General features: G+C 45.4%; 2 protein-coding genes across 2 annotated transcripts; one reads left to right on the top strand and one right to left on the bottom strand.

The window, feature by feature from the left end:
- Positions 1-2,311: 2,311 nt before the first annotated feature.
- LOC146064150 (uncharacterized) lies at positions 2,312-6,035 on the bottom strand. Its single transcript, XM_083177329.1, has 3 exons — positions 5,697-6,035; positions 5,152-5,272; positions 2,312-2,847 (listed from the first exon to the last, which is right to left on the bottom strand). Exons 1-3 carry the CDS (start codon positions 5,789-5,791, stop codon positions 2,716-2,718), a joined length of 348 nt encoding a protein of 115 aa, XP_083033455.1. The 5' UTR covers positions 5,792-6,035; the 3' UTR covers positions 2,312-2,715.
- Positions 6,036-10,129: 4,094 nt separating this feature from the next.
- LOC146062640 (uncharacterized) lies at positions 10,130-11,754 on the top strand. Its single transcript, XM_083174718.1, has 2 exons — positions 10,130-10,998; positions 11,078-11,754. The coding sequence occupies exons 1-2, from the start codon at positions 10,597-10,599 to the stop codon at positions 11,642-11,644; spliced, it is 969 nt and encodes a 322-aa protein (XP_083030844.1). The 5' UTR covers positions 10,130-10,596; the 3' UTR covers positions 11,645-11,754.
- Positions 11,755-15,953: the final 4,199 nt, after the last annotated feature.

The following is a 15,953-nucleotide window of genomic DNA, read 5'->3' on the forward strand; positions in this document are numbered from 1 at the left end:
AAGGAATATAGACAGAATCAAGCACTTAATTCCCTTTGAAGACCTGCCTAAAGTCATACCTGCATTTATATCATCACGCCTAGACTACTGCAATGCTCACTACCTGGGTTTCCCAGCAAAACAATTGCACCGCTTGCAGCTGGTACAAAATGCAGCCGCCAGACTATTAACTAACCAACCCCGCTCCTGCCACATAACTCCCATTCTATACTCCCTTCACTGGCTACCTGTAAAATGGAGAATTGTTTTCAAGATTGGCTTACTCACTTTCAAGGCCCTACATGACCAAGGCCCAAGGTACCTGCAGCAGCTGCTGATTCCTTACTGTCCTACTCGATTACTATGATCCGTTGAAGAAGTACTACTAACAGTACCCGGTACTTATGTAATATCTGGGCTCCCGTTTTTCTTATGAGACCGCGTCCCCTCGCGGGGCTCGCACGCTTCGCTCGCCACACTATATAAAATCAACTCCATGCGTAGTTGGATAGTAGGGGTATGAAAAAATGGGGTGCATTTAACATGGGAGCCCAGATAATACATAAGTACCCAGCACCCAGAATTTCCCTCAGTTCATCTGGGGGTCGAGCTTTCAACTTTGTTGCTCCAACTCTATGGAACTCTCTTCCTCGCACAGTGCGAGATGCCCCGACTGTAGAATCTTTTGAAAATAGACTATTTACTCAAGCAGTTTACTGATATCTACTGTTAAGCTTGTTTTGTATTTTGAGCTGTAAAGACAATGGTAAAGCACTTTGAGTCCTATTGGGAGAAAAGTGCTATATAAATATCATTATTATTATTATTATTATCTGGGGTATTTAATTATTGAGGGCATGCCTATAGCAGCGACTAATTGGGAATTATTTTCATGGGAATGCCAATAAAATGATGGGTGTTCCCCTGATGACAGCCCCTGCCCGCCCATCTCCCTCTGCTACTCGTGCAAAGCCTCAGTGAGTATGATACTCGGCGATAGCGTTCGCACTCAGGGTTCTGCACATGTACAAATATGTGCATGCATAGACCACCCACCTTCAGAACAGGGCCAAATGAGTCCCCTTCCAAACGGATCTGAATTAGGCCCAATGTTTCCCTCCTTTCCTCAGTATTCCTGTATGTATTGTACATGTTAAGGTGAGACTCCTTCTGTCTGGTCTAGCTCCACTCCCACCTGCCCGCACAGTAGGTGATATTCATTAGTGTAATGTCCTTGCATATCAGTGTACAAACATGCACTTGGAAACCTTATTAATACACCATGTTAAACAGACAGTTTATTATAAGTGTTCATAGGTTGAACTCAATGGGCTAACGTCTTTTTTCAGCCTTAATTACTATGGGGTAGATGTATGAAGCGGTGATAAAGGAGGAGAAGTGATAAAGTGCCTGGTACTTTATCACTTCTCCTCCCTTATCCCTGCTTCATACATCTCCCCCTTAGTTATTCACCAGGAACGCCTGTAAAGTGGTTTGGGCTTAGCTGCGCACAACACGGAGGTCAAGTCCTCTGGCAAAGGAGTGCTCCGCCACCAAACAGCATGGAGCCTTGTTAGCAGCTGGGGTCCATGGCCTCATGGTGTTTGCCCCACTCTCACCCTCTACCATCAGCCTGATGTATTCCACCATGGCAGCTAATGATCAGTTGAATAATCCCTTTACATCTGCGTCAATGTTTCTGTTTAGCAATCGTTTTCAAAAAAATTTTTAGGGGCTCCTATGACACAGAAGGAGCACCAAACACATGCTTAACAGTGACACAGGGTGATCTTACAGGTGGAGTGAAGGTGTTGGTGAGAGAGGCTATGGTTGGTTCGGCAGAGATTGGCGCATTTTTCTCAATATCTTTGTTTTCTCTGTTCTTTCGATTTGGAGTTATCTCTAGTTTATTGAAGCTGCAATTATAAAGAAAAGTGGTTAGTTGGAGATTATACCTCTATTCCTGGGAATTCAGTCCCAGAGTCCCCTCCCCAAATTTATCAGCACACTGTATCCTTTATATCAGTGATGGCTAACCTTGACACTCCAGCTGTTGTTGAACTACACGTTTCAGCATGGCCAAATAGTAAAACAGTAGCAGGGCATTCTGGGATGTGTAGTTCAACAACCGCTGGAGTGTCAAGGTTAGCCATCACTGCCTTATATCTAGGAGAAGCAGAATGCACCTCCCCTTACCCACTACACAATGACAAGTCACTGTAAATAACTTGCGCTGTTAGTTCTAGCATTTTTTAAACAACATTTTTAATATATCTTCTGTTGTGGAGTTCAAACGTAATTTGCAACACAATCAAAATCTAAGTGACTCATGTCTATTACCGGGGAGCTGGGGCGTAGGAAAGGTGCCTTCTATGGACCGCAAACTCCAGGAGCTGAGGATATGAGAGGGGGTGCTGACAGTTCCCTCTCCTCATTCCTCCAGTGTATCCACCGAGGACAGGAGCTGGGACAAGAGGGCAGGGAGGAACGGCATGCTGTGGGGCACACAATCTGTCAGCATACAAAGACCCTGTGTCCCTACAAAGACTGCCATCGCCTTGTTGGAAAGAGAATGTAGAGGTCCTCCTGCACTCTATTTACTGCCAGGGGAGTGAAGAGAATACAGCACTACCTGGAAGTGCAGATTTCGGGAACGCTGGCGCACTGTATGCCTGCAGCTCCCTGGCAATGAGCATATGATCCCCCTGGCAATGAGCATGTAACCATCATTTTTGTCTACTTCTGCGTGGGCTCCACATCCTCGTCTGAATAATAAATGTCATCTGGTGGAGCTGACGCAAGCGGCTCTTCTGCATAATAGACTCCCTCTGGAGATGTTGACTGGAGAGACAGCAGGATGATGTAAACCTGCCGGAGCATAAATATGGAAATAGAAATGAGCCTTCCGCAATCAATTGCTAATCCCACCCACACACATGTCATAAGCTAAGGCATATCCCTCCCCCATACTTACCTACTCTACCGGAATGGTCAGGAGGCTCCCGAAAATCAGTATAAAAAGGAATAAAAGTCACTAACTAGTCAAACAAACTATATACAAATACATATGAGTCCAAATAATTCAAATAATATAAGTGTCCACTCACTTCCTCTATGAGGTATCGGCACCGCTGTGTCATGCTGATAATATTAGTATCATAAAAGCACATCATTCTTCCTTTTCTCCTGAAACTTGCTATCAAAGGAGACAGTGACAGCCTACCCCCTGATATGATGTCACAACTCTATTATGATGTCACAAAGGCGGCTGGACCTGCCTGGGAATGTAATGGTGACGTTTTGCAGCTATATAAATTATATGTCAGTGTTATGTTACTTTCTAATTGCTATCTGCTATACCAGGTGTCAGCCACAATCAAATCCTCATTCTATCATCTAAGGAATATAGACAGAATCAAGCACTTAATTCCCTCTGAAGACCTGCCTAAAGTCATACCTGCATTTATATCATCACGCCTAGACTACTGCAATGCTCACTACCTGGGTTTCCCAGCAAAACAATTGCACCGCTTGCAGCTGGTACAAAATGCAGCCGCCAGACTATTAACTAACCAACCCCGCTCCTGCCACATAACTCCCATTCTATACTCCCTTCACTGGCTACCTGTAAAATGGAGAATTGTTTTCAAGATTGGCTTACTCACTTTCAAGGCCCTACATGACCAAGGCCCAAGGTACCTGCAGCAGCTGCTGATTCCTTACTGTCCTACTCGATTACTATGATCCGTTGAAGAAGTACTACTAACAGTACCCGGTACTTATGTAATATCTGGGCTCCCGTTTTTCTTATGAGACCGCGTCCCCTCGCGGGGCTCGCTCGCTTCGCTCGCCACACTATATAAAATCAACTCCATGCGTAGTTGGATAGTAGGGGTATGAAAAAATGGGGTGCATTTAACATGGGAGCCCAGATAATACATAAGTACCCAGCACCCAGAATTTCCCTCAGTTCATCTGGGGGTCGAGCTTTCAACTTTGTTGCTCCAACTCTATGGAACTCTCTTCCTCGCACAGTGCGAGATGCCCCGACTGTAGAATCTTTTGAAAATAGACTATTTACTCAAGCATTTTACTGATATCTACAGTTAAGCTTGTTTTGTATTTTGAGCTGTAAAGACAATGGTAAAGCACTTTGATTCCTATTGGGAGAAAAGTGCTATATAAATATCATTATTATTATTATTATTATCTGGGGTATTTAATTATTGAGGGCATGCCTATAGCAGCGACTAATTGGGAATTATTTTCATGGGAATGCCAATAAAATGATGGGTGTTCCCCTGATGACAGCCCCTGCCCGCCCATCTCCCTCTGCTACTCGTGCAAAGCCTCAGTGAGTATGATACTCGGCGATAGCGTTCGCACTCAGGGTTCTGCACATGTACAAATATGTGCATGCATAGACCACCCACCTTCAGAACAGGGCCAAATGAGTCCCCTTCCGATCGGATCTGAATTAGGCCCAATGTTTCCCTCCTTTCCTCAGTATTTCTGTATGTATTGTACATGTTAAGGTGAGACTCCTTCTGTCTGGTCTAGCTCCACTCCCACCTGCCCGCACAGTAGGTGATATTCATTAGTGTAATGTCCTTGCATATCAGTGTACAAACATGCACTAGGAAACCTTATTAATACACCATGTTAAACAGACAGTTTTTTATAAGTGTTCATAGGTTGAACTCAATGGGCTAACGTCTTTTTTCAGCCTTAATTACTATGGGGTAGATGTATGAAGCGGTGATAAAGGAGGAGAAGTGATAAAGTGCCTGGTACTTTATCACTTTTCCTCCCTTATCCCTGCTTCATACATCTCCCCCTTAGTTATTCACCAGGAACGCCTGTAAAGTGCTTTGGGCTTAGCTGCGCACAACACGGAGGTCAAGTCCTCTGGCAAAGGAGTGCTCCGCCACCAAACAGCATGGAGCCTTGTTAGCAGCTGGGGTCCATGGCCTCATGGTGTTTGCCCCACTCTCACCCTCTACCATCAGCCTGATGTATTCCACCATGGCAGCTAATGATCAGTTGTATAATCCCTTTACCTCTGCGTCAATGTTTCTGTTTAGCAATCGTTTTCAACATTTTTTTTAGGGGCTCCTATGACACAGAAGGAGCACCAAACACATGCTTAACAGTGACACAGGGTGATCTTACAGGTGGAGTGAAGGTGTTGGTGAGAGAGGCTATGGTTGGTTCGGCAGAGATTGGCGCATTTTTCTCAATATCTTTGTTTTCTCTGTTCTTTCGATTTGGAGTTATCTCTAGTCTATTGAAGCTGCAATTATAAAGAAAAGTGGTTAGTTGGAGATTATACCTCTATTCCTGGGAATTCAGTCCCAGAGTCCCCTCCCCAAATTTATCAGCACACTGTATCCTTTATATCAGTGATGGCTAACCTTGACACTCCAGCTGTTGTTGAACTACACGTTTCAGCATGGCCAAATAGTAAAACAGTAGCAGGGCATTCTGGGATGTGTAGTTCAACAACCGCTGGAGTGTCAAGGTTAGCCATCACTGCCTTATATCTAGGAGAAGCAGAATGCACCTCCCCTTACCCACTACACAATGACAAGTCACTGTAAATAACTTGCGCTGTTAGTTCTAGCATTTTTTAAACAACATTTTTAATATATCTTCTGTTGTGGAGTTCAAACGTAATTTGCAACACAATCAAAATCTAAGTGACTCCTGTCTATTACCTGGGAGCTGGGGCGTAGGAAAGGTGCCTTCTATGGACCGCAAACTCCAGGAGCTGAGGATATGAGAGGGGGTGCTGACAGTTCCCTCTCCTCATTCCTCCAGTGTATCCACCGAGGACAGGAGCTGGGACAAGAGGGCAGGGAGGAACGGCATGCTGTGGGGCACACAATCTGTCAGCATACAAAGACCCTGTGTCCCTACAAAGACTGCCATCGCCTTGTTGGAAAGAGAATGTAGAGGTCCTCCTGCACTCTATTTTCTGCCAGGGGAGTGAAGAGAATACAGCACTACCTGGAAGTGCAGATTTCGGGAACGCTGGGCACTGTATGCCTGCAGCTCCCTGGCAATGAGCATATGATCCCCCTGGCAAAGAGCATGTAACCCTCCCTGACAATGAGTATGCAACCCTCTACCCTGGCAACAAGCATGTTTCCCCCCCCGACAATGATCATGAATCCCCTGGCAAAGAGCATGTATCCCCCTGGCAACAAGCAAAGAAAACTGTGTCAACAAGTATGTGCTGTAACTCCTAGAAATGCGCAAAAAGGTAAGCAGCACTTCATAGGGCATTATGTGTGTGAGTGGCACTAGTGTGGTTCATTATATGTGAAAAACGCACTTTTATGCATAACGGTGTCAGTGGCAAAACTGTGTGTGGCATAATATCTAATAAGCATTACTGTACATGGTATAATATATAATAGCCATTATGGTGCGTGCTATAATATGTAATAGTAATTACATTGTGTGGTATAAAGTGTAATAGGCATTACAGTGTGGTATAGTGTGTAATGAGCATTACAATGCATGGCACAATGTGTAATGAGCATTATTTTGTGTGTCATAAAATGAAATAAGCATTACGGTTTCTGCGGCATAATTTGTAAGGGGTACTTATAATAAGGAAATATACCTGGGGGTGGGTTCTCAGGGCACCCTGTCACCTAGCTATACCTCTGCCTGGCTGGGATGGGTGTCTTCCTAGCAATCTGGGTTTTATTTGTGTACCTGTCACTTATATATTGCACCTCATATATCGCAAGAATTTCATTGTTACTATCTTCACCCTGCCTACTTCAAATGGAACCGGGAAGGATGCGCAGGGATACAGGAAAGTGACCTGTCCTTCCGGTCCTTCATGGGACTACCCTAAAGGTTGGGAGCCTTCCGCAGCTTTAAGGAGTGTAGAGAAGTATGGAATAGTTCAGAATATATGGGAGATGGATCCTTGGATAGACAGCAACTAGGTTGATAAGCATTAGGTTGACACCACTAGGTTGACATGACTGAAGGTCAACATGGGGTTAGGTCAAAAGGATCATTAGGTTGACAGGGTCATAAGGTCGACATGGGAAAGGTTGACAGTCAAAAGCTTAACATGAGGTTTTTCATGTTTTTTATTCAGAATGTCGACAGTCGACATGGACACTAAAAAAGTGCACTAAGTCCCCTTACATGGCTCGATATGCTCCCCATGCTTCAGGCACGGTGCCTTGCCACACCCTAGTGGATGGTAAGGCATGAAATACTGCCTGTCGGCACATGTCAGCTAGTGGTGTCAACCTAATGCTTGTCGACCTAGTTGTTGTAGACCTAGTGACTGTATCCTGCTTATATGTTAACCAGAACATCCATTACTGTTAGATAATGATGAAGTGATAATGTCTAGGTTAAAAAACAGTAATGGGCCCCACACACAGCACAATTTGCAGGCATTTTCTGAGCGATTTTAACAAATCACTCAGAAAATCCCTGAAAATGCATGTAAATCGCTGTGTGTATAGCCCACACAGCGATTTGCATGCGCGCCCCCGCCGTTCTGAATCTGCACAAGATTCAGAACGGACCTGCCCGTCAATCAAGAGCAGTCGCTCAGAAGCTCCTGCTCATTTGTGGCCTCGGATGTGAGCAGGGCCTTCTGAGCGACGCTGGACGCCGCCCTGAAGTCCCACAACGCCGCCCCCCCTTCACGTGACGGACGCCGCCCCCGATGACACGCCGGGCGCCGCCCCCGATGACACTCCGGGCGCCGCCCCCGATGACACTCCGGGCGCCGACGAAGCTACAGGAGACCGGCGCCCCCCCCCCCCCCATGACACCGGACACCGGGGCCGCCGCGACCTTCTCTTCATTGCGAGGACGCAGCGGTACAGAGAGGAAGCGGCGCTGGACTCCGGAGTTGGTAAGTATTTTTTTTTTTTTCCCCCACTCCGCCACCAACAACCTTTACTTCTGCGCATACCCACAACCACTGTGCCACCAATGAATTTATTATTCCCCATCTGGGGAGGGGGGCCATAGCCACTGTGCCACCAATGATTTTATTATTCCCCATCTGGGGAGGGGGGCCATAGCCACTGTGCCACCAATGATTTTATTATTTCCCATCTGGGGAGGGGGGCCATAGCCACTGGGCACCAATGATTTTATTATTCCCCATCTGGGCAGGGGGGCCATAGCCACTGTGCCACCAATGATTTTATTATTCCCCATCTGGGGAGGGGGGCCATAGCCACTGGGCACCAATGAATTTATTCATTGTATGGGGGGCCATAGCAACATTGTCTTCCATTGTGCTACCGTGCCATGAATTCCCCATTATGCACAGCAAAAGCTTTGGCTGTTCATAATGGGGAATTCATGGCACGGTAGCACAATGGAAGACAATGTTGTTCATGCAGGATGCATCCTCTTTTATTGAGCCATTATGCAATGAGGCCTGCATCCCCCATACACATGCAATTGAAAACATTGATTTTTGTGTATGTGTAGGGGGGGGGGGAATTACACTCTGCCGCCAATGTTTGTATTTGCATGTGTATGGGGGACCTGCCCGTCAATCAAGAGCAGTCGCTCAGAAGCTCCTGCTCATTTGTGGCCTCGGATGTGAGCAGGGCCTTCTGAGCGACGCTGGACGCCGCCCTGAAGTCCCACAACGCCGCCCCCCTTCACGTGACGGACGCCGCCCCCGATGACACGCCGGGCGCCGCCCCCGATGACACTCCGGGCGCCGCCCCCGATGACACTCCGGGCGCCGACGAAGCTACAGGAGACCGGCGCCCCCCCATGACGCCGGACACCGGGGCCGCCGCGACCTTCTCTTCATTGCGAGGACGCAGCGGTACAGAGAGGAAGCGGCGCTGGACTCCGGAGTTGGTAAGTATTTTTTTTTTTTTCCCCACTCCGCCACCAACGACCTTTACTTCTGCGCATACCCACAACCACTGTGCCACCAATGAATTTATTATTCCCCATCTGGGGAGGGGGGCCATAGCCACTGTGCCACCAATGATCTTATTATTCCCCATCTGGGGAGGGGGGCCATAGCCACTGTGCCACCAATGATTTTATTATTCCCCATCTGGGGAGGGGGGCCATAGCCACTGGGCACCAATGATTTTATTATTCCCCATCTGGGGAGGGGGGCCATAGCCACTGTGCCACCAATGATTTTATTATTCCCCATCTGGGGAGGGGGGCCATAGCCACTGGGCACCAATGAATTTATTCATTGTATGGGGGGCCATAGCAACATTGTCTTCCATTGTGCTACCGTGCCATGAATTCCCCATTATGCACAGCAAAAGCTTTGGCTGTTCATAATGGGGAATTCATGGCACGGTAGCACAATGGAAGACAATGTTGTTCATGCAGGATGCATCCTCTTTTATTGAGCCATTATGCAATGAGGCCTGCATCCCCCATACACATGCAATTGAAAACATTGATTTTTGTGTATGTGTAGGGGGGGGGGGAATTACACTCTGCCGCCAATGTTTGTATTTGCATGTGTATGGGGGATGCAGGCCTTATTGCATAATGGCACAATGGGGAATATTCAATGTGGGATTACATTGTGCCATTATGTAATAAGGCCTGCATCCAGCATACACATGCAAAATGAAAACATTGGTGGCACAGTGGAATGTTTTTAAGTGCATGTGTATGGGGGATGCAGGCCTTATTGCATAATGGCACAATGGGGAATATTCAATGTGGGATTACATTGTGCCATTATGTAATAAGCCCTGCATCCAGCATACACATGCAAAATGAAAACATTGGTGGCACAGTGGAATGTTTTTAAGTGCATGTGTATGGGGGATGCAGGCCTCATTGCATAATGGTTCAATAAAAGAGGATGCATCCTGCACGAACAACATTACAAATAAACACCATCGGCTTTTGCTGTGCATAATGGGGAATTCATGGCACGGTAGCACAATGGAAGACAATGTTGTTCATGCAGGATGCATCCTCTTTTATTGAGCCATTATGCAATGAGGCCTGCATCCCCCATACACATGCAATTGAAAACATTGATTTTTGTGTATGTGTAGGGGGGGGGGGGGGATTACACTCTGCCGCCAATGTTTGTATTTGCATGTGTATGGGGGATGCAGGCCTTATTGCATAATGGCACAATGGGGAATATTCAATGTGGGATTACATTGTGCCATTATGTAATAAGGCCTGCATCCAGTTCAATAAAAGAGGATGCATCCTGCACGAACAACATTGTCTTCCCCCATCGGTTACTTGTTTAGTTTCATGGCGGCAGCATGTGCCACTCTATGAATCTTGCCAGACTGCCTTAAGCTATGCTAGTAGCGTAGCGACTGTTTACACAAATAGGCAGCTGGCAAGCTGCCAGAATTCAGTTTCAGGGCGGCAGCGCATGCCGCCTTACTTCTGTCATGTACGTGATCAGCGTGCTACGCTGACTCTTCCAAGGCAACCCAGCGCTGCTACTCTTAACGCTGATAACGTACATGACAGAAGTAAGGCGGCACGCGCTGCCACCCTGAAACTAAACAACTATGCAGCTGGCAGTGGACAGTAATTACATAAAAGTAAACCTCAAACTGTCTCTCTCTCTCTCTCTCTTATATAACAGATATGGCACAGTATTGTGATCGCAAATTTTCTACTGGCTTCATTAACCGCTATCGGGAGAATGAATGCCTATGGAGAATTACCTTGAAGGACTTCTCCAATAAGCAGAAGAGGGATGCTGCCTACATGCAGCTGGTAGAATACAGCAAATTGCATAAAGCTGATGCAAATCTTGATTTTGTAAAACGCAAGATTGCAAATTTAAGGACCGTTTTTATGAAGGAGAACAAGAGAGTGACTGACTCGCAAAAATCTGGAGCCGGGACTGATGAGGTGTATAAACCAACACTGTGGTATTACGACCAACTGCAGTTCCTGTTGGAAAGGGAAGCACGGGTGTTGGGACAGGGTAGTGCTGATCCTGAGCCCTGCGCAATGAGGCTGGAGGAGGAGAGCCAAGATTTGGTAAGTTAAAACCTCTTATGTATGTGACCTTTTATCAATGTTAAATCAAGGTCCTAAACCATTTTATTTTTATTTTCAGGATCATACTCTGGACGTGTCTGCTTCATTAACAAAGGTTTCTGCACTGGATTCTCCAGGAGAGGCATCCACCTCCACCCCTTTGACAACACCACTACCTAGGCAGAGGAGGAGGACCACAAACAAAAGATCCGCTCCTGTGGCCACCGAGTCAGAAGGCTTTTTTCAGCTGGCAGCGGCAAGACTAAATAAGCCGGAAGATCCATTAAAAGACTTCACAAAAATGATAGAAACGGAGATGCGCAGCATGGACGAAGAAACCGTTATAAAATTTAAAAGTATCATATTTGATGCATTGCGAAGGGCACAGCAAAAAAAACTGCCGGAAAACCTGGAGTTTATGCCCTGTATGATGCTGCATGCACCTGTCACCCCCCCACCACATTACCCACACCACCCCCCCTATAGTTATGTGCCGGAAGTGCCTGCAGAACATTTCTATCGACCGCAAGCCTCCACACCCGCCCCACCCACACCTTCCACAAGCATCTCCAGTAGTGTGTACTCTGCTCTGCTGAGTACACATGCCCCACCACCACTGGACAATTCTGAATTTTTCCATACGTAGAATGTTTTGTCCTTATGTAGAATGTTTTGTTGTATTAACTTATTATTTTTTTACATTGAACAATTGTTCTCGTTTATTGTTTTTCAATATCCTATATATTATTTTTTTTTGGAATAAATTGTGGTTTTATATTGTTTATATTGTTCAAGGTATGCTTTCCACCCAACCTATTGCACACTCATTCGGCACCATTTCTCCTGGCTTATCACCCCTTTCCAGAAATATTTTTTTTGAAAAGGGGTGACGATTGAGGACCAAATGGGGCCTGGTATTACACTCTGGAAAGGTAACGTGGTTTCAAGGTATGCTTTCCACCCAACCTATTGCACACTAATTCGGCACCATTTCTCCTGGCTTATCACCCCTTTCCAGAAATATTTTTTTTGAAAAGGGGTGACGATTGAGGACCAAATGGGGCCTGGTATTACACTCTGGAAAGGTAACGTGGTTTCAAGGTATGCTTTCCACCCAACCTATTGCACACTCATTCGGCACCATTTCTCCTGGCTTATCACCCCTTTCCAGAAATATTTTTTTTGAAAAGGGGTGACGATTGAGGACCAAATGGGGCCTGGTATTACACTCTGGAAAGGTAACGTGGTTTCAAGGTATGCTTTCCACCCAACCTATTGCACACTCATTCGGCACCATTTCTCCTGGCTTATCACCCCTTTCCAGAAATATTTTTTTTGAAAAGGGGTGACGATTGAGGACCAAATGGGGCCTGGTATTACACTCTGGAAAGGTAACGTGGTTTCAAGGTATGCTTTCCACCCAACCTATTGCACACTCATTCGGCACCATTTCTCCTGGCTTATCACCCCTTTCCAGAAATATTTTTTTTGAAAAGGGGTGACGATTGAGGACCAAATGGGGCCTGGTATTACACTCTGGAAAGGTAACGTGGTTTCAAGGTATGCTTTCCACCCAACCTATTGCACACTCATTCGGCACCATTTCTCCTGGCTTATCACCCCTTTCCAGAAATATTTTTTTTGAAAAGGGGTGACGATTGAGGACCAAATGGGGCCTGGTATTACACTCTGGAAAGGTAACGTGGTTTCAAGGTATGCTTTCCACCCAACCTATTGCACACTCATTCGGCACCATTTCTCCTGGCTTATCACCCCTTTCCAGAAATATTTTTTTTGAAAAGGGGTGACGATTGAGGACCAAATGGGGCCTGGTATTACACTCTGGAAAGGTAACGTGGTTTCAAGGTATGCTTTCCACCCAACCTATTGCACACTCATTCGGCACCATTTCTCCTGGCTTATCACCCCTTTCCAGAAATATTTTTTTTGAAAAGGGGTGACGATTGAGGACCAAATGGGGCCTGGTATTACACTCTGGAAAGGTAACGTGGTTTCAAGGTATGCTTTCCACCCAACCTATTGCACACTCATTCGGCACCACTTCTCCTGGCTTATCACCCCTTTCCAGAAATATTTTTTTTTGAAAAGGGGTGACGATTGAGGACCAAATGGGGCCTGGTATTACACTCTGGAAAGGTAACGTGGTTTCAAGGTATGCTTTCCACCCAACCTATTGCACACTCATTCGGCACCCTTTCTCCTGGCTGATCACCCCTTTCCAACAATATTTCTTTGAAAAGGGGTGATGAGTGAGGACCAAATGGGGCCTACAGTATGGTACTACACTCTGGAAAGGTGACAGGGTTTTAAGGTATGCTTCCCCCATTGCCCATACTTTGGGCTCCAAAAACATTGATACCAGTAATAAATGAACCATTAATCAAGGATATTTCGGCATAACTGGCATTTTTATTAAACGTTACAATCTACATCAGAATATAGTTCAGCAGTAGCAAACAAACAGTTTAATTTGCATGTTGAACATCTTGTGTAGTCTTCATCAAATGGCAGGTTGTTCATATTGCAGAGTTCTGCCAATCCACTGCACCTACTCCATTGAAGAAAGCCATGTATTGCTCTCGTACCCTTTTGGCCCTGGCTGCAGGATTGCCATGTGTTGTCCTTTCCAGTCCATTTAACGTTACAACATTCACATCAGTCTCCTCAATTGCTGCAGTACTTGTGAGGCCTCTTTGTGTGGTCTTTCGTCTGAGAAAGTTGTGCAGAGCACAACAGGCCAAAATCACAAACTCTATTTTGTCCACCCGGAGATTAATTGCTGTGTGGAATATTCTAAACTTCCCAGACATGATTCCAAATGCATTTTCAACTATGCGGCGGGCTCTTGATAGCCGATAGTTGAAAATGCGTTTCTCCTTGGAGAGGTTACGTTGGGGGAAAGGCTTCATGATATGCTCATGGAGTGCGAAAGCCTCATCAGCAACAAATACAAAGTTTAATCCATTTGTGCAGTCTGTGGCTTTAGGCAGGTTTAATGTCTTATTTTCAAGTCTCTCATAAAACACAGTGTTTTTAAGCGAACCTCCATCAGATGCACGTCCATTCTTACCAACGTCCACAAATAGGAATTCATAGTTTGAATTGACTATCGCCATCAACACAATACTGAAATATCCTTTGTAATTAAAGTATAAGGATCCAGTATTAGCGGGAGCAGTGATGCGGACGTGCTTACCATCAATCGCACCTCCGCAATTGGGGAAGTTCCAGCGTTGTTCAAACCCCTGGCCAATCTGTTTCCACTCGACAAGACTAGTAGGAAACTACAAAGTAAGCATATAAAAATATAATTATTAATAAAAGCATATAAAAGAAGATTTAACAGTGAAACACAAAGGTTATGGGTCAGTCGGCGCACATAACAGAAAAAATAGGAAAAACCCATGTCAACCTTTTCACTGTCGACCTATACACCCAGTCGACCTTGAGGCATGTCAACTTTTTCCATAATACCTGTCGACCTAATGACTGTTGCCCCCCACTCATGATTCATGAAATATATTAGTGGTATAGTGGGGCACACAGCCTGTACACCATGAAATGGCTGCCACCCCTCCCCCTAATATTATGGAATAACCAAACAAAGACCATAGCTGTAATCAAAATGGTTCTGAAACTACAAGGCCAAAACATTGTTAAAAATTGAACTGTGAGTAGGTTGACCTTAAAGGTGTCATTCAAATTCGGCACACATATACTGTATACAGCTCCAACACTAACCACCCAAAAATTATGATGATAATGTATGATCTACCTTCATGTACTCCTTGCGCAGGATGTAGTATAAAGCCTTGCAGGTCTCTGGAATGATCACATCCAAAGCCTGTGGTGAAATGAGCGTGGTGAACTTGATGTCCTCCAGCGTTCTGCCAGTTGCCAAATAACGCAAAGTTGCCACAAGACGGTCATGGGAAGAGATGGGTCTACGCATTACGGTGTGCTGCTTCTCCATCAGGGGAGAGATGAGTTGCAGTAGCTCCTGAAACATATGGTCATCCATACGCAGATAATTCCTGTAGTCATGTGGGTTATTTTCACGGATCTCATGCAAAAGTGGAGTGTGAGACCGTGTCTCCCTGAGCTGCAGCCATTGCTTCACCCAGCAGGAGCGATAAAGTCTTCTCTCCCTCCTTCTACATCGTGCTTGCTGCGCCATGTCCACCACAGCAAGACCCTGACAGTACAAGAGCAACACCTCCTCATCATCCAGGGCATTATGATCCATGATGAACAAAAAGCACGTTTCTCAAGAAAATCTTAAACAAAAGAAATGCAATAGCTCTCCAACTGTTACTGCAGTGAAACTGTCTGGCAAGAGGAATATATAGACAAAGCAGGTGACACTCCCCCAAGCTTTATTCCAACCCCTTATTTACATTTCAATACTTTTTTTTATTCCCCTGAAGTTTCTGTGAGAGATTTGAAATCTGTCGTGCTGAATCTGCCATTATGAATCTCTGACACAAATCTGTGTGTGTGTGGCTCATTATTTGAAAATTTCAGTTTTAGGGAAATCTCTTGTGCTGAATCTCCCGTTCTGAATCTCTGGCACAAATCTCTGCGTATGTAGGGCCCATAACACTATGGGTGAGATTAAATAGGATGAGAGATTCAGAAAGTGAGAGATTTGGTAAGAAATCTCCAGTTTTTTTAAAGCGGCAATCATTTACACCTAGTTTTACAACTGGGTTTGCAGTGCAAATGATCGTCGCTTTAAAAAAACTGGAGATTTCTTACCAAATCTCTCACTTTCTGAATCTCTCATCCTATTAAATCTCACCCTATATGTATTTTGTTAGTAACTTACCTCCTGTAAATAATAACTCCTCGAAGCAATACAGCTGATGGGATGGCAATCACCAGCGCCCCTTCCCAAAGTCTGATTTCTGTGCAAGAAGGAAAACATTTGGTCA

The sequence above is a fragment of the Crinia signifera genome, chromosome 3 (assembly GCF_055691185.1).
Source record: "Crinia signifera chromosome 3, ASM5569118v1, whole genome shotgun sequence".
NCBI classification, from domain to species: Eukaryota; Metazoa; Chordata; class Amphibia; order Anura; family Myobatrachidae; genus Crinia; species Crinia signifera.